The sequence below is a fragment of the Phyllostomus hastatus genome, unplaced genomic scaffold, assembly GCF_019186645.2.
Source record: "Phyllostomus hastatus isolate PE091 unplaced genomic scaffold, TTU_PhHast_1.1 phas_contig_150, whole genome shotgun sequence".
Classification (NCBI taxonomy): Eukaryota; Metazoa; Chordata; class Mammalia; order Chiroptera; family Phyllostomidae; genus Phyllostomus; species Phyllostomus hastatus.
The window spans coordinates 26,748,609-26,767,307 of record NW_025333611.1 but is presented as its reverse complement, the minus strand read 5'-3'; the positions used below and the strand labels follow the sequence as shown (position 1 = coordinate 26,767,307).

General features: G+C 47.6%; 2 protein-coding genes across 6 annotated transcripts in view; both read right to left on the bottom strand.

Moving 5' to 3' along the window:
• Positions 1 to 2,192, bottom strand: part of DIAPH1 (diaphanous related formin 1) — an 86,242-nt gene extending 84,050 nt beyond the window's left edge. For 3 of the 5 annotated variants that reach the window (XM_045827423.1, XM_045827403.1, XM_045827412.1), the window contains exon 1: positions 1,932 to 2,179. In XM_045827423.1, coding sequence (XP_045683379.1) covers positions 1,932 to 2,048 — 117 coding nt within the window. In that variant the 5' untranslated portion in view covers positions 2,049 to 2,179. Of the gene's footprint in view, positions 1 to 1,931 lie in introns of all 5 variants that reach the window. The other 2 variants (XM_045827434.1, XM_045827444.1) reach the window with 2 other exon arrangements.
• A 3,415-nt stretch (positions 2,193 to 5,607) lies between these two features.
• Positions 5,608 to 18,612, bottom strand: HDAC3 (histone deacetylase 3). Its single transcript, XM_045827458.1, has 15 exons — positions 18,493 to 18,612; positions 18,303 to 18,385; positions 16,832 to 16,974; positions 13,330 to 13,411; positions 13,144 to 13,200; positions 12,967 to 13,022; positions 12,446 to 12,579; positions 11,838 to 11,918; positions 11,368 to 11,441; positions 11,147 to 11,211; positions 9,845 to 9,934; positions 9,674 to 9,732; positions 9,337 to 9,416; positions 8,886 to 9,043; positions 5,608 to 6,262 (listed from the first exon to the last, which is right to left on the bottom strand). The coding sequence occupies exons 1-15, from the start codon at positions 18,545 to 18,547 to the stop codon at positions 6,193 to 6,195; spliced, it is 1,287 nt and encodes a 428-aa protein (XP_045683414.1). The 5' UTR covers positions 18,548 to 18,612; the 3' UTR covers positions 5,608 to 6,192.
• Positions 18,613 to 18,699: the final 87 nt, after the last annotated feature.

Sequence of the window (18,699 nt, the reverse complement as noted above, 5' to 3'; positions counted from 1 at the left end):
CCACTCAGCACATACAAGACTTCAGGGGCATTCCAAAAAACAGGTGAAACGAAGTCAAAGTGGTTTCCTCAGGTATCTCACCTTTTAGCACCACTCGCACTTAATAGATTTCACACATTTGTGAAACACACAAGTGTTACATCAAACAAAAGCACATACAGAATTCTATAAAGGACTTGAAAAATATTTACAAGTCACAGAGGTCACTATAAATCAGCAGGAATAGCTGGAATTGGGTGAGGAAGGTCAAACAGTACCCTTGGTAACAAAACCAAAACAAACAGATACAGGAACAGAAGGAGACTGAAGGCCCTAGACCTTATGGACTTCTCTGCCTGGAAGATCAATTCTTAACCTAAAGAAACACAGGGCAATGCCGCTTTAGTTACCATAGAGATGGGTCATCACTACCATCAACCCTACATTTCTGGGGACAAAGATGTACTGCCAGATCAAAACCGTTTCTGACAGCCTGTAAGTCACTGGAAAGGCCAGTCCAGAAGCACCTGCCTTGCTAGAAATCTGTAGGAAGAGACGAGTCGCTATTTTAATTCTGTTTAGTACTCTTCACATCTCAATCCTCTAGGTCCCAAAGCAACATTTTCTTCCTCATTCTATCACTTTATCAATTTTCTTCCCAAACTCGTGGAGTTGGGTCAGAATGCTAAGGGATGGGGGTATGAGAAAAGAGGAAGAGGAAAGAGAACCCATTTGGTTAGCAGAAAGAGATACTGAGGTGGGGGGCAGAACTACCTGGGAGAGGACTAAATAACCACAGTTACAACAAGCAAGTGATGATCAAGATGCCAAGACCCTTTCCCTCTCTTGGACAGTGTCCCATAACTTTCAAAGCTTTACAATAAAAAGCAAACAAATAGCTCCCTGGAGAGTGGAATAAAAAAGATTCAGTGTGAGCAAAGGTAATGAAATATGAGACAGTTACATGAGTATCAATATTCCTTCAGATTCCTATTGTAAGTAATGGGCACCTAAAGAAGCGACACTGGTCTACAGGTAGGAAGAGGGATGCCAGGAGGTGGGCACAGGTGGTGACAGAAGAGTTGAGATGGTTATCGTGGGAAATGTAAAGAATGCAATTCATTTACTCACAAACTTCTTGGACTTGCAGTCTAACCTCCTCCCCATGGGGGGAGGTTTATCATCATCCTACGTCAAGAAGGGCATAATCATGAGCAGTTTTAACTCCCTGAAAAGTGATAAGCAACAGGGTAAAGTGACGGGTTCTCTGGATTGAGAAATACTGGGAGGAAAAGTAACGTCATGCCAGTGACCATAGGACCTCGGCATGAACCCAGTCCGGCAAGGGCAAGGACAAACGTCCAAGGGAGGAGGGAAGGTAGGGCCCCAGCCAGGTAACATTCCTGAGAGGAAGGATTATTAGGTGACACCGGGCTGAGGGCCCAGAAAGAGGGTTGGGCAGTAGGAAAGTTAGCAGGTGAAAGCGATCAATCTTGGAGAAGGAAATGACCTTTAGGAGAAGCAAATAAAATACCAAAAAGCGAGGTAAGGGTAACAGGAGAAAATGGACTCAGAAAAGCACAGAGGACCGAGAGAGAGGAGGCGTGTTCGGGTAAGAGAGGAAGAAGAAAGGAAGTGGGGCTGAGAGGAAAGAGATGGGGTTGAGACCCGCCCGGGCTATGGGGGCGAAGGGCAGGGCGCGCGGGCTGGGGGTTGAAGAAAGCTCCGAGGTTGCTGGGACAGGCGCCGGGTGGGACGCCGGGCTCCCCCAGGTCCTGGAGGGGTAGGAGGTCGCGCTGTGGAGCCCAAGACCCAACAAAACGAGGGAGGGAGGCGCGGGGGAGGCTCCCTAGAGACAGGCGTGCATCTCTGGGGCCGACTGCGGGGATCTCCGGGGTCCAGAGAACGGTAACCGGGCCGGGCTGAGGGAACCGGGTGGAAAGGACACTCACAAATTTCTTGGATTTGCCGCCGTCGCCGCCCGCCGGCGGCAGCTCGTCCGGGCTCCGGCCCTTCTTCTTGTCCCGGGCCCCGCGGCCGGGTCCCAGACCCCCACCCGGCGGCTCCATGTGTGGCTTCGCGCAGACTGGTGACCCCGCGCCTACACTGCTCCCGCCCGGCTGATCCCAGCCCGCAGCCGCTGCCGCCGCCGCCGCCGCCACCCAGCAGCTACTTAGCCCGCCGCCGCGCCCCGCCTCATTAGCATGCCGGGCTGCGCGCGCCTCATGAATATACAACGGTGACGCCTTGCTCCCGCCCTCTTGCCCCACTTCCGCCCGGATCTGCAGCCCCTACCAATGAATGAAAGGAGGGGGGTGGAGGGAAGCCGCGGAAGCGCGCTACCTGCCCTTCGGACCTAACCATTCAGACTCACGTGGGGGGCGGAGAGTGACGAGTAGGCGGTGCAGCCTCTGCTTGGCCTCAACCACGAAAAGCGCCCCCTGGCAGTGAAAGCCGCGCAGGCCTCCCCACTCCCAGGCAGTGCCCACGTGGCCATAAAGCCTGGACTCTTGTACCCTAGACCAGATGGTATCTGAACCAAAAATTGCAAGAGAGAATTATCTTGGCAAAAAATGTACTACTGCTGGGCGTTCAAAGATAATACAGTTTTCATGTGTGCAGTATCCATGGAGCATGTGGAAAGAACAAAAAAAGTGACAGCTATCCTTTATTAAAAGCTGTGTGCCAAGAACAGAGCTTGGTAGAGCAAGTACTATGTGGAACTTGACAATCTCTGGAGTTAAGATTACCTAGCTTTATTTTGTCTTTTTGTGCATCCATCTTTGTAGAGTTTTTTTATTCAGATACAAATCAAATATAATGTCTCCCCTTTCTTACACAAAGGGTATTGGTGTTCTGCAGCGCTCATACCTGGACAACTTTCTGCATAAGCATTTCTTTCATACCTTCTTGCAGCCGGATGTCCAGCTGTCCTGGTCCCTGACTGTGGCATTTTGGGCAACACCTGCACCTGCCTGGGTCAAGCTTCAGCAGGGACGTGGGGCTTTGAGTCCATAACACTCTCTGGAAGGGCCTTTTTACTGCTGCCAGACTTCCCAGACTTCTTTTCTGCTTGGCAGCCTCCTTCCCTGCTCCTGACCCCTAGATAGCACCACACAGCACAGTGTTTGGTAGAAGTGGCCAAGGGGCTTTCAACTGAGTCCTGGGAGCGTCCAGGAAAAGAGAAAGGCCAGACACACTGAGGGGAAGGAACTGCTACTGGCCATATGAGGTCCCCCCAAATTCACCTGTTCAAGTTCCATCACCTTTAAATGTACAAAAGGAGTTTAAAGAGATGATTGGATTAAAATGAGGTCAAAAGGATGAACCCTAGTCCAATCTATCTGGTGTCCTTATAAAAAGAGGAAGAATCACCCTGGCTGCTGTAGCTCAGTGGATTGAGCGCCAGCCTGTGAACTGGAAGGCTGCCAGTTTGATTCCTTGTCAGGGCACATAGCTGGGTTGCAGGCCAGATGCTTGGTTGGGGGCATGTGAAAGGCAACCAATGTATCTCTGGTACATTGATGTTTCTCTCCCTCTCTTTCTCCCTTCGCTACCCTCTCTCTAAAAGTAAATAAAACCTTTTAAAAAAAGAAGAGGAAGAGTCATCAGGGGTGTGTATGAACAGAGAGGAATGACTACTGAGAACACACTGAGAAGGCTGCCAACTACAACTCAAGGAGCGAGGTCTTAGAAGTAATCAATGCTGCCAACACCTTGACCTTGGTCTTCCAGCCTCTAGGACAGTGAGAAAAAATTTTACTGTTGTTTAAGCCATGCAGCCTGTGGTATTTTGTTACAGCAGTCCTAGCAATAAATATGGAAACCACCTTGAAGAATGTCCCCAGAGCAACAATAAATGGCCAGGCAACACAGAGATGCCACCTGGCACAGTTAGGTGCTCCTAGCAGTATATCAGTGGCCCACTGATGCCCACCGGGTGGGACTAGCTGCATCTGAACACAGGCACTTCACCACCTGGGAAAGTGGAGACCAAAGATCAGACTTCAACAGTGGGTTCTGGCGCGACCACAAACACATCAAGAAGGGTGAGCAGTCTCCCATCCACAGGACCTGCACAGGGTACCAGACACCAGTGAGGTCAGCCACACCACAGCAGGGTCCATGGGATCCTGCAGTGAGGAGCCCCACCCTCTGCCACAAAGCTACCTGAGCATCCTCTGCCCCCAGATAGATTACCTACTTTTGAATCCCAGGTCTGCTACTTCCTAGTTGTGTTTCTAACACAGGAAAACTAGTTCCTGCCAATGTGTGCCTAAACAGTAATAAGTCACCATTTACAACACACTTGCACTACGCCAGGGACTATATAAAACATTCTACGTGTATTTCCTCGCTGAATCCTCACAATGCCATGTCAGTTTCCAGGAAATTTGGACTTTGAGAGTTGAAGTGATTTGCCCAAGGACACATAATTGATAAAAAATTTAAAACCAAGTTAATCTAACTGCCAAGTCCCGTGTTTCACCAGGATTCCGTACTGACATAAACCAAACCTGAGTGAAAAGAATAGGTGTTATCCAAGATTATGTTCTTTGCTCTACTGGTTTGATTTCTCTCTCAGTACTTTAATTCTCCCAGCTACAACTGTTCCTTGAGGGAAAAGTATGTGGCACCCAGTGGGCCGTCAAGGTATGGACTGAATCACCTAGCCCGGAGCTGGCAACTTATGTTCCTGGAGGGAAGATTCAGTGACTCACTCCCTCTGTAGCCCCTACTGTGCTCAGTCTAGGGCTTGGGAAGATTACAGGAATGCTGCCAACCTGTCTGGCTCCTAAATCCAGCCTTCATCTCTGAGCTCCACTTTCTAATTGGCTGAAGGAAAGTTGCATAGAGCTGTCCAGTGCACACTTTAAACTCAAATTTGTCCAAAATGGTTTGAAAGCTGCATGCTTTATAAGCTAATGAATCAGGGTCAAAACACAGAAAAGTGATCTATTCGTTACTCTTCTTTTCTTGTACCACCATCTACACCTGCTATAGCATTTACCTCGCCCCTTACTGCATTATAACCCGCTTCAGGGAAGGGCCTGTGTTTGCAGCTGCTGGCATCGTTCTACACGTAGACAGTTAAGATAATGGGAAACAACTTATGTCAGGCACTGTCCTAAGTAAGCACTTGACATGTTTTCTCCCATGCATCTTCACCAACTTGCATCACCATTCCAAACACACAGGTTAAAAAATCTGAAGTTGTCTTCTATTCCCTCTCTTAAACTAATAATCTGTCCAGGGTTGTCTAGCTCAGGGATCCCCAGCCCCCAGGCCACAGATCGGTACCAGTCCCTGGCCAGTCAGGAACTGGGTGGCAGTGAAGCTGGCCTGAGCACCCCCTCTTCCTCCCCCAACCTGGCCCTGTGGGAAAAATGGTCCCTGGTGCCTAAAAGGTTGGAGACTGCTGGTCTAACTCTTAACCAGAATGCTCTATTAACTGCCTATAATATGAGCAAGATAATCCATGTACGGTACATACCTAGGGCCTAACATATGGTAAGTGCTAAGTGAATATCAACTGTGATTTTCATTACATACATCATCACTCCCATTCCCTCTCCCTTTACACATACGTAGCTAGCAAAAATTAAGACTGCCCAGAAAGGCAAAAGGTACAAAAAATACCAACTTGGTTTATTGGATAAAAACAGTGGTAAAATGGACATAAACCCAAAAGTCAGAACAGGACATTTTCACATCCTCCCCCAACTCAAAAAACGTTCTTCCTGTCATTTGGGGCTAAGGTATTTGGGAACCAAAGCCCCCTAAAATCCCTCACTTTTCATTTGCACTGGAAGCAAGGCCTATGTAGGAGAGCCCAGGAGAGACAGAAGTCAGAGGTGATCTCAGTCCTGATTACTCATTCACCCCTAAAACTCTCAGGGTTGGAGGGAAGTCGGTAAGGAGTAAGGGGCCAGAGGAGCAGGGACTGCCATCTAGGGCCCACTGCCCAAGATGTTCTAGAGATAGCTATCTTTGTCCCCATCCAATCTCAAGTAGGTACCATTGTCAGGCCTTGGGAGGGAGAAGAAAGAGGATACTTGGTTTAAGAATAAGATGTGACCTCCAAATAGTCCCCCAGTATTGGTAAAACCAGTGAAGGTAACCACTTCAGAGCTGGGGGACCCACACCTTTTCCCTCCCACCCAATCAAGAGGTAAAAAGCAATTCCTTGGCGCACAGCAAGCCCAGCTGCTCTTAAATCTCCACATCGCTTTCCTTGTCGTTGTCATGGTCTCCATCATAGAACTCATTGGGTGCCTCTGGCCTGCAAAGCAAGGGGAGAGAGGTGAGGGCCCACACTCCGAGCTCCAATACTTTCCCACAAAGACATCGTCTCTGGAGCCACTTGGCAGGCCCCTTTGTCAGGGAACCACCCCTCCCCTTGTGTTGGTACAGAATGACTGCTAGTCATTCCTCCACTCACGCAGAGTCAGTGAACATTTATTGAGACTGCTCTGTGCTAGACACTGTCACAAGCCTCAGCAATACAGTAGGGAATGAGCCAGACAAAATTTCTGACAGTCCTCAAAAACTTACCTAATAAATGAAAGTGACAATAACTGACAAAGCAAATAAACAAATATGATAACTTCAGATGATGGAGAGTGCTAGGAATATTTTAAAAAGAAAGAAAGGGAGGTGTGACTGAGAGTGATGGAGGAAAAAGATAAAATTTCAGACAGGATTATTAGAAAAGGCTGTTCTAAGAAAGTAAGACTTGAAGTCTGACAAGGAACTAGCCAGCCAAAGACCTCAAGAAGACCTTTCGGAGCTGTAAAACAAACACACAAACAAAAAACCAAGTACCAAAGTGGTAAGGTAGAAGGAGACTGATGTGTTTCAGCAAGAGCAAGCAGACCAAGATGGCTGGGAGGAGTGTGCATGGAGGACAATTAGTTAAAAGATGAGACCAGGGACGTGGGTAAGGGCCAGCATGCAGGACCATTTAAAATCATGGTCAGAAATCTGGGTTTTCTTCTGAGTGCAATGGACAGGAGAGTTTTAAGCAGAAGAGTGGCATGGTATTATAAACCTGTAGTGAGAGAAGGGATGTGAAAGCAACATAGGCCCAGTAAATACTCAATAGTAGTTTATTTCTTTTTGAAAATTATTCTCTAGGAGAATAGGAATAACTGATAACTGAATTATCTTGCTCACAGCTGGTAATTAAGAAGAGAGAAAGTCACCAAAGAGGAGTTGGAGAACTAAGTCAGGAAAACTCTTATTATCACTATCCTGCAAATGATATGCAAGCTGAAGACAGAGGCATCAAAGAACAGGCACTCCACAGGCAGCCTGAGGAAGGGCCTAGGACAGGAAGAGGCCTGAGGCTTCTGCTGGCTGTTGAGGGCAGGGGATACTGAGCAGAGACTAGGCCCAGGCACCAGATTGGAACTATAGATGAAAAAGCCACACTTTGCCAAAAGGAAGAACTTAAACAGAGGTTTTTTACCTTTTTTTTAAAGACAAAGAAAATCAATTTCCAGAATTTAAGCCTCAGATACCTAGAGAAGTTGAGAAGGACATGATGGGTCAAAAAGGAATTCCTGAGGCCAGAACTTCAGATACTTCCTCAACCAGGAGTAGGAATAAGGGGGTATTCATGGATGAGGAAGCTTGGAGTAGTTCCAAGGGTGCAAGCAGTAAAGCCGAGGTCCAGAGGATGGATCTGGAAGCTTAAACTCTATGAGAAGTAGCTTCTGGAAGGGATTGAGAAGCCCATCAGACTGCAGCAGGGCCAGCTCAAAGCTCCAGCCCTGCTTGGGAGCAGGGCCGATGTCCTGCAGGCGTGCAGCTGCAGCCTTCCTTCAGTCACATCAGGAAATCTGTTCTCCATTAAGTGTGTCTGTTTCTGCACTTCTGGATCCTATTCTTTCCCCTTCATTTTTCAGAAACGCCTATTTTGAGATTAAAAAAAAATTCTATCCTAGTCTTTTTTCCCCTAATTCATTGCATCTGTAAATATTTTAGTATCTAACTCAGAAAGATATAAAGACTTTTTTAAAAAACACCACAATATAATGATCATACCTGAAAAAATTAAGAGGAAAGAAATCAAAGGGCCTTAGAGAGCAGTGTATGGGCAGTGACCTGTCCAGCTCAGAACCTGGGAGTAAGACGCTCGCAAGAACAAAAACCGTTAGACTTTCTGGAAGCCAATTTGGCAGCAGATATTAAACACATAGTGCACACAGCCTTTGACCTGGCAGCGATAATTCCAGGAATCTAACCTACTCAAACAAGCATGCAGAGTCATATATGTAAAGGGGTCCACTGCCACATTCTTTGTAATAATGAAAAAATGGGAAATATGTAAATGTCCATCAATGGTTAAATGAGGCTATATCCATACGATGGAATATTATACAGCTGATAAAACAAGAGGTCTATATATACTGACATGGGAAGACACACATTACTTTGTAAGGAAAAAAAAAAAAGAACCAGTTGTAAGAGTTGTAAGTTGCAGAGCAATTTGTATAGAATGTTCCGACTCATACTTAAAAAACTACGCACACTCTGAGAATGAATGTGTATGTCATTTGTGTTTACCTGTGCACGTCGAACAGTATACTTAATAATCTATAGGGGAAAAAATCTATCTGAAAAGATACCAAACTAACAGTAGTTACATTGTGGAATGGGTCGGGGATTGTGTAAATGCAAACTTAACATATTTTAGTGCTGTTTAAAAATTTTACAATAAATATATGTTATTTATGTCATTAAAAACAGGGCAAAAAAAGTGTGAAAAAGCAGCACACCAGAGTAAAGACAGAAAAGGACATAAGCCAGAGACACTTCAGCTAGTGCCTCAGCTTACCTGTCCCCTCTTCACCTCCCTGACAAGCCTGCTAGCACCCCCGCTCTCCACTCCTGCCCCAGACCTGCTGTAGTTCTCCTCGGGACCCCGCTCTTCTGCATCCGCCTCATCAGTTCTGTCATAGGTCAGGAGGTCTGCAGGCACGTCGTGAATCTGGACACTAGGCGCGTGGTTTAGCATCTTCAGGTTTTCAAAGATGGTCTGGCGGATCTGGTCCAGATACTGGTTGGGGATGAGGAATAGAGTGAGCAGCCCCCAGAGATTCAGGGCATCCACCATTCTAGCTGCTTTTTGCACCCACTGTCCTAGTTTTAATCCCATTTTGAATCTTAGTTTGAGTCCCCCCACTGAGAAGTGTCCCTCTTCCCATCCCAGATTGCCTCTGGGCTGCCTCCTCGCTGCCAACAATGCAAGTAATGACTGAGAACTTTCTTCTCTGATTTCTCAGATTTCCCACATCCTGGACCTCCCCAGGGCTCCCCGACTCTCATTCTCAGCTTTTCCGAACTGCTGACCTGGCGTGAGTTCTGATTCTCAATGCGGGTACTGACATCTGGATGGAGCGTGAAGTCTGGGGCAAAGTACTCGAAGTATTCTTAGGAGGGAAAAGAAGATTAGAAGGAGAGGGTATGCCTTGGACAGAGAGGTAGGTCCCAAGATTTCCCAATCTCTTTCCTTCCCATCCAAAATTCCTACATAATAGTTGCCTAATCTTTTCACTGATCTGAGCTCAGAGGTTTAGTCTGCAGAGCTCCAAGAATATCAATTTCCTCTCTGCCTTCAAAACAAGCTATTGTGGGGTCTTGTAAGAATGGCTTTCCTGGGGTCGGGGGATCATGGGGTGGTCCTTACCACTATAGGGAAGCTCCTCACTAATGGCCTCTTCTACCAGCAGCGATGTTTCATACGTCCTGAAACCAACCAGCAGAGGGGAACAGGCTGAGCAAGTGGGCTTGGCCATCTCTCAGGAGCCCCCAGCTCACACGGGACAAGGTGGAGGAGGACGATCGCAGGCGTGCTTACCAGCAGCGGGCAACATTTCGGACAGTATAGCCACCACCACCTAGCACCAGTAGAGGGATATTGAAGCTCTTCACGTATTCGACACATTCCCTGTTAAAAGAAACCAAAGGAATGGATAAAGGTGGTTATCAAAAGCCAAAGTATACACCTCTCGGTATTGTCTGGAAAGGGGCACAAGGAAACCAGAAAGGCTCTGAATCTTGATCTAGGCCGTGACATTCACTGAGTGATATCCTTGAGATACGTGCACTTTATTATGTTTCTGTTGTGTCTCAATTTTATAAATAAAGTGCACTCCCATTTCTGTCCTGCTCTACACCCACCCAGGCACCCTACATGTTAATCCACTATTTTCATCTTTGCACCAGCAAGAGGTATCAGTTCTAATGTCAAAACAGAACTCAAATCATCTACTTCTCTCCATCACCACTGCCGCCACCTTGGCCCGGGCACCGCATGCTCCGCCCAGACAACACTAGTGCTTCCTAACCGGCCGCCCGCCTCGCTCCTGTCTCCCTAACCCAACCTTCCTCCAACTGGCAGTCGGAGAAATCACTTTAAAACATGAGTGGGATCATGGCACTTCCCTGCTTAATATCTTTCAACGGTTTCCTACCACATTTGAAATATGATCTAGACTCCTCACCAGGGTCTAAAGGGCTCTGGTCAGCCTCGCCACTGCCGACCTCTCAGACCTCACCTTACCCTGCTGCCATCTTGCTCCCCACGTTCCTGCCTCACACCCCAGCTCTTCCCTGCATCAGAGCCTCCACAAGGCCCACCCGCCGCTTGGGACAGACTGTTCTCTGCTCTTCTTATGGCTTGCTCCTTTCAGCCTCCAGGTCTCAGTCCAAACTTCAGCTCCTCAGAAAACCCTTTCCAAATTGGGCCATCTAAAGTAGGTTCCCCACTGTTATCCTGAATCTCAGCTTCCTATCCTCTCCCTTCATAGGATTTATAACAATCTGCTTGGCTCGCTTACTCGTGTTTCGTCTGTTTCTTACACTAAACTGTAGAGTCCACAGGAGTTTCCCCAATGCATCCCCACCTCCTTGTATAATGCCTGAAACATAATTGCTTCATTTTAAGCAATTGTAACTAGGTGCTTAATAAAAATCTATTGAGAATGAATGACCAGCTGGGGAACCCTGTTCAAGGTGACCTTTCTGGTTCCAGTACAATTTGTAGCTATTTTTGATTTCCAAGAAGAGGTGAGGCTCATTCTCCATCTATGCCCTCTCCCTGTACTAAGGTCCAACGCCACTTGGAAACCTGGGAGAGTCTAAAGAGAGCAAGTCTCACCCATGTCCTCGAATGCTGAGGTTGAAGCAGCCCAATCGATCACAGCCTAGAGAGTCAGCTCCACACTGCAAAAAGCAAAAGCCCAGGCCACTGCAGTAAGGTAACTGATCAGAATGCCCAGACATCCTTCCCTTCCCCACCAACCTAGAGGTTCTCTTCTTCCCTCTTCTCTTCCCCCAGGCCTAGGCAGAGCCCTCCTGACAAGGCACTGGAAGTATTACCTGGAGAACAATGCATGTGGGTTGGTAGAAGTCCACCACTTGGTTGATAACCGGCTGGAAAAGGTGCTTGTAACCTGGGAGAGGGCCAAAGATGGGTACCTGGCACCCCAAGGGAATGGGGAGACAGGGAACAAAAGGAAAAAGGGGGTTGAGAGAGCATATAGCCCAGGAAAGGGGCAACCCAAGGAACCAAATCATTGGTTCTGAAGTTCTAGAGGGGGTCCCAGACCACTTGGAGTTACAGATGAAAGCTAATGACCCCTTTCCCACAAAAATGCACATACACAAAAAATGTGCTGCACACAATTTCCTGCGGGGGGCGGGGGAGGTGGGGTTCATGGTCTCTCTGAAGGCCATTCATCCTTAAGGACAATACAGGGCAGACAAGAGTAGACAATACAGGGCAAAAGAGGTTAATTCAGGGAAAGGAACAAGGGCCCAGTGAACAGGGAGAAGACTTCAGTACTTACTTTGGTCATCAATGCCATCCCGCAGGGGCACATTAAGACAGTAGTAGCGGCCACTCTCTGCTCCAACTTCATACATGTCACCTACAGGGAAGTGGGATGTGGGAGGTGGCAGCCAGGGATGGGGAGGCGTCCACAACACAGCTGCTTCAACCCCACCCAACACTGAAGGCCTCTCACTCCATCTACGTACCTGCACCATGCACCCTCTAGAGCCACTAAGTCTCCTGCAGCTTGCATTCATTCAACAAACACTTTCTGAGGGCCTACTGTGAGCCAAGCTGTGTGCTAGGCATGGGGGATACAGCGATAAAGGGAACTAATGAAATGAAGGAGATCCCGCTAAGCTTTTACTTTGGGGGGTGAGCACAACAAGGAGGAAGGCAGTAAATAAAACACCGCAATAAATACAAATAGCAGTGTGTGCCCTGTGAGAAATAAGCACAGTGATGTGAGAGAGTAATGGGGAAGGAGGCAACCACTTTAACTTGGTGGCTAGGGTGGGGCTTCTCCGAGAAGGGGCATCCGAGCTGAGACCTGAAGGCTGAGGAGGACGCAGTCACGGCAAAGAGATGAGGGCTGCGAGGGGGTGGACATTTCTATTCCCATACCTGTGCCAGGGAAGAAGTAGTTTCCGTACTTGTGGAAGGACACTGTCATGACCCGGTCAGTGAGGTAGAAGGCTTCCTGAACCCCGTCGCCATGGTGGATGTCGATATCAATGTAGAGCACCCGAGGGTGGTACCTGGGATGAGGGCAAAGCCAGGGCCTGAGGCAGGGGTGAGCCCCAGAGAAAAACAGACATTCCTCACAAACACAAGGTCTGGGTCTGCTTCCACCCAATTCCATCCAAGTCACTCAAAACCTAACACCACCAGTCCCCTAAAGGCAAGCTGGGGCTCCAGCCTGGAGGCAGGGACAGGAGAGAGAGGTGTAGAGAAAGTTGAAATATAAGCAGGCAACAGGGAATCTGTAGCAAAGTGCAGGAAGTAGCCAGAGTAAAGCATGGAGAACTTGGGAGAAGCTGGTATGGAGGTGGAGGTCAGGGTCAGGGTCAGGGCCAGGGCCAAGGCAGTCTGAGATCTCAGCTAAGAGTCTCATAAGCCCCTGCATCTCCTCCCAGGCTACTTACTTGAGCAGCTCCAGGATGCCAATCACAATGTCATTGACATAGCAGAAGCCAGAGGCCTATGGCAAGACAGTGGTCTTACAAAGAAAGGAACAATTCTCCCACCCAGCTGCCCTCCACTGTCATCCAGAACACCAACCCTTGGGTTGCCATTGTCTCCCCCATCACCTCCTCACTGACCTCAAACTTCTTGGCATGGTGCAGACCACCAGCCCAGTTAATGGCAATATCACAGATCTGAAAAACAAACACCCAGCTCACAATCCTCCTCCTGCCCACCCCCAAAGCACAGAGCTCATGGTCAGGGTCAAGGCCTTGAGTCCAGTGACCTACAGAAGGGGAAAGGGGACTCGGGGCTGTGGTCACCTTGTTGTTCAGCTGGGTTGCTCCTTGCAGAGATGCGCCTGTGTAACGGGAACAGAACTCAAAGAGCCCGGGGAACACTGGGCTGCAGGGAAGAGGAGCAAGTTGAAGCCCTTTACATCTGTCCAGGCCTTCCTCCACCTCTCCCTCCACCCAAGCCCCACCAGTTTCCATTCTTCAATAACCTGCTCCCCCTCCTGCACGTCCAAGTTATCTGCAAATTTATTCAACAAATATTTTGGACCAAACCATGTACCAAGTCCTGTATGAGGCACTGATGGAAAGTAAAGCATTTAACTCTGTCAGGAAGTTTGTACCCTCGCTAGAGAGAGAAGCAGGCAGCTTCTAGGTATTTGAGCGTACATGCGAAAAGAATATAAGCTGAAGGAGAACATGAGTTCTATAGTTCTTAAAAGCTTCTTCTAGGGTCGCCAGTTCAATCCCCAGTGAGGGCACATGCCTGGGTTATGTGTTCGGTTCCCGGTCGGGGTGCATGTGAGAGGCAACTGATTGATGTTTCTCTCACATCGTTTCTCTTTCTCTCTTTCCCTCCCTTCCCCTCTCTCAAAAAATAAATAAATAAAATCTTTAAAATAAGATTCTTCTATGGGTCCCACATTTTTATATAATGTTCAATAATATTCTTTCTAGTTACACATTTTAAAGTTCTATCCCTATAACAAACACAGAATAGTGATAATGGTGAGATAACCCACAGAAAGCCTTTATCACAGTGGGTGGAAACTAGTAAGCCTTTAATAAGCGTTAGCCATCATCATTACCATCTTTATTCTTTATAAAAAAGAGAGGCTTGAAACAGAGAGACTTGAAGCCAGACACAAAAGGTTACACACTATAGGGCTCCATTTAAATGACACTCCAGAAAAGGCAAAATATTGGGGCAGACGTCGGATCAGCAGTTGCCTAGAGTTGAGGTGGAAAGAAGAGATGGACTCCAAATGGGCATGAGGGACCTTTGTGGGAAAGCTGATCTCTCTACCAAAACTCTCAGAACTGTATATCTAAAAAAGGAGAATTTTAATGTACTCAAATTATACCTTCATAAACTTGACCTTCGGAAAAGGAAATGCTTCAAAATTCCCTCATTTTAGGTCACCAAGAAAACAGTGCAGCTGACACATTTGACTATGTGAAAAAAAAATTGTAGGGAGTTTAAGAGTTTCTCAAAGACTCTGGGAAGGACTCATTATTGACATATAGACAAGTAAGCAAATGAATAAACAATACAATTATCAGCTCCAGGAAAAACAAAAAGTTGTACCAGAAACAGATTAAATCACAGCATACTATTGGGCTCAATGGTAAAGAATTTTCAGAGTTATAACAATATAAGCATAGAGTATTTATTTGCAGTGCAAAGGGCCCAGAGATAGGATGTCCTAAGTCAGGGGTGTCAAACTCATTTTCACCAGGGGCCACATCAGCCTCGTGGTTGCCTTCAAAGGGCCGAATGTAATTTTAGGAGTGTATAAATGTAACTACTCTGTAACAGTTAAGTGAGACCTCAGTGCTGCCACTGGGTAGGACGTGGTACAGGGCCGGATGAAACAAGGTGGAGGGCCGGAGTCGGCACTCGGGCCTTGTGTTCGCTGCCTGTGCCCTAAGTGCTCAAATAGCTCTCAGAGGGCCCCAGTTGTGGCCTGAGGGCTGATTCTGCATTCACAGACCTGGAAAGTGAACTCAGAAATAGCAGCAGCAGCAGCAATAACAAAAAACAAAGTAACTTCCCAAGGCAGCGTGTGACTGAACATCAAGTGACAGCCCAGTGTGTGCGGGACAGACCTCTGAAGCTGGCGTGGTCAAGGCTTTGTGGTGTGAAACTTCCTGGTGGTGTGAAGGCTGGTAGGGCCTTGGAGAGGAAAAGGGGAAACATAAGGCATTCCAGGGGGGACCTATGCAGCAGGGGCGTGGGGATAAGGCTAGAGGGTACTCAATGCCAGCCTGCAGAGTTGGCATCTGTTTCTCCAGCCCAGGCTACTTCTATTGGTAGGATACTTTAGGGAAACAGATTAATGTAGTATTTAAAAACCTAGGCCCCAGATCTGAATTCTGCCACCTCCACTGACCTCAAACTAAATTACCAAAATCTCCTCTAAGTTCAGTTCACCCAACACCAGGAAAAGGACGATTACATCTTGGGGTTGGTGTGAGAATTAAGTGGATGTAGCAGCAATCCTCAGCACAGCAGAGTAAGCATTCAGTAAATTGTAGCTGTTGTAGGAAACTCTACAGGCTGATCTCTTCAAGAAATCAAATCAAGGGAAAGATACATTACAGATTAAAAGTCTTAAAAGATAAATTAACCAAACACAATGTGTGAATCTTGTCTAGATCCTAGTTTAAAAAATCAACTGCAAAATAGAAAAATTATAAGAAAATTGGAGAAATTTGAATACTGATTGCATATCTGATGATATTGAGGAATTACTGCTCATCTTTTAGGTGTGATAATGATATCGTGCATTTTTAAAGAGTGTCATTTGGAGACACAACAAGTATTCACAGATAAAAGAATGTGACATCTGGGAGTTGTTTGAAAACTGTCTAACATGAGGGGAGACAGATGAAGACTGGCCACCTGCTCATCAGAGTTGCAGCTGCATGACAGATACACGTATGGGGTTTGCTGTACTGTTCTTTCAGAAATGTTTGAAATTTTCCCCTAATAAAAAGTTGAAAAATAAATTGCGTGAATAGTAGCTCTTCTGGTCGATATATTTTCATGAATGGATACTAGAAGATAAGCAAGGATCATGGCTTACCTTTCTAGTCCACTCCCTTCCCCACAGGATCGAACTCCGAGTCTTCCTGGTGTGGTACAAGCCCAACCATGTAAACCTATCATATCTACTCACTCTTCCTCTTTAAAACCTTGAATACTTCCCTCTACTCTAGGGGTGAACACTACAATTCATCACAGGGCTGTCTACTTTTGAAAGGCCCTGCCCATCACTTCAGTCTCAAATCAGATCACTCTTCTCTTCATCTGCTGCGGTCGGCCATTTTTCTGTTCCTCAAATGAGTCATCTTCTATCCTACCACAGACCCCAGGACATGTCGTCTGTCCCTACTGACCATGACGTTCTTCCTCTCACACCTTCTCCTCCCAACCATCTGTTACCTAATTACCTCCTACTCTTTCTTCAAATCTCAGCCCAATCTTCACTGCTTCTTCTAGGACGCGTCCACTGACCAGAAAGAGCTGGGTAACTTTCCCCCATATACATGCTCAGACACGGGCACGTGCCTCTCTTTCACAGGACTTAGTGTAGCTATAATATTAAAATTGTGCTGTTGGTGTTGATCATGGCAGCATTTGGCACATGGCCTGGCCCAGAGCAAATGACCGATAAATATTTGTTGAATAAACCAATGAGTAAATGATGACTCCTTGACTCATCATCTCCCCACTTACTGCCTGCAAGACCTCACTCAAGCATTCTCCTTGAAATGCCTGGCACCGAAAGTCCTAGTCCTCTCTCACCAGTCATCGCCCACATTGAAGGCGTTAAGGCTCTTGGTGAAGCCTTGCATATTGGTGGGGCTGACTCTCTGCAGGAAGTCAATGTAGTCTTCAGAGTGGAAGCGGCACATGTCATGCTGCGAGGCCTGGTACGGCTTGAAGACCTCAGGACAGAAACACAAGGTGAACCCGGGCAGGGTTGGTCCCAGGCATGGGCTGAGACTCCCCACACTGTACCAGCCCTGGGGACTGTCCAAAACCACACCCAGCAGTCCCTTTACCCCCAATCCTTGTTACATTATGAGGCAAAGGTCAATGAAGAAAAGCAGCTCTGATAAGCAAGATAGTTTAGGATGATCAAGCCCACTTGATCATCCACTGGGCTTACTTTTTCCTTCCCACCTCTATCCTAGCCTTCCTACCCTCTCAACCATGTGCCCAGATCCACCTGCCCTGTTTCCTGGATCTCCTATTCCTGATTCTCTCCATACTCATCTCCTCCCCTGGGCTCTGATTCTGCCCTTTCTGTGTCTGAGTTTTTAATTTTGGAATCAAATAATATGGAATGTATGTCAATCTTCTAATTAAAACCCCAAGTACCCACGTGCTAAGCCAGACTTCTCTTTTGAGGGGGTTCACACATGTGTTAGAAATTGACTAAGACCAAAAAGCTTTCTCTCCCCAGAAAATGTACACAGTACACACCAGCAAAAGGTTTCAAGGAATTCATAGATTTATGTACTAATGTCCCCTCAATCTTTTCTATGACCAATTCACTTGTCTGTGCCTCAGCACAAGCAGTGGACTCTCATTCATACTGTTGACTAATTCCCCTTGCAACACATGAGGACTGAGCTTAAGTGTTACAACTGCATATCACAGTTACAAATTCCAAGCTGAGAACAGACGGCATGTGTGTATCCGGGAGATAAAGAGCTGAGTAGTGATTATCTGTGTACAGGTATTCTAGGTTGAAAAGGGAATACCCAGGACATCTGCTCTCCTCCACACACACATACACATTTACACACAGGGCCATGGTCCTCCCTGGAGCTCCAGCTCCTGTTGGTGTAGAAGCGTAGCAGAAAAGGGATGGAAGCTGAGGGTAAACCTCACATCCAGTTAGATACAGTAATCCAGCTCCCTCTCCCTTCCCTGAGGCCACAGCACTGCCCACATCCTAAAATGCTAGCGGGAAAAACACCTGTGTTCAAGCCAGCCCCACTCCGCCCTACCTCTAGGCCAAGTGTTAGTCCACCTGAGGTCAAAGGGCGCCTGACCTTACTAAGATGAAAGAGTAACTCTCCTTCAGTCGGTGGATGCACTCACCAACACTCTGCATAGGGGCGGGGGGCTGCTCTTGGTTCCTTCTACCCAGCCTCCCCCCCATTCTAGGGGTGGGTCTCACTAGGTACTTTCAGTGTGGCCTACCTAGCTCTAGGGCCGCAGCTCGCCCCCACCCTCAATCCCCGGTAGAGGCGGCGGAACTCACGATCATCTTCTTATAGAGACCGTAGTGCAGGACCAGACTATGGGTCAGTGCCAAGCGATGGGGCTTCATAGGGTGCCCAGCCCCTGAGGGAAGGAGAAGAGAGTTCGTCAGTTCTCATCCCTGGAGTTGTAGCCCAAGCCTCGGAACCTCCGCGTCCCTAAACTCCTCGCGTACCACCTTGGCCCCTCACCATAGTGGAAGTTGCCCACGTCGGGGTCGTAGAAATAGGCCACAGTTTTGGCCATGGTGCCCGAGGGACCAGGCCCCGCGCCTCGGCCGCCCGCCTCCTGTCTGCCCCACCTCTCGTCATACGTGCTGCGTAAGCACGCAGCCTGCCACTGCGGAACCGGTAGCCCAGGCCCCGCCTCCCTAGACTACGCCCAGACCACGCCCCCTG

What these genes read in the sequence shown, in the direction of transcription:
- HDAC3 (XM_045827458.1), bottom strand. Translation starts at nt 18,547, where the DNA reads ATGGCCAAAACTGTGGCCTATTTCTACGACCCCGACGTGGGCAACTTC. An exon ending in ACCATGCCAAGAAGTTTGAG is followed by an intron (nt 13,023 to 13,143) that starts GTCAGTGAGGAG and finishes GTCTTGCCATAG; the next exon opens with GCCTCTGGCTTCTGCTATGT. An exon ending in AGAATCAGAACTCACGCCAG is followed by an intron (nt 9,044 to 9,336) that starts GTCAGCAGTTCG and finishes ATCCCCAACCAG; the next exon opens with TATCTGGACCAGATCCGCCA.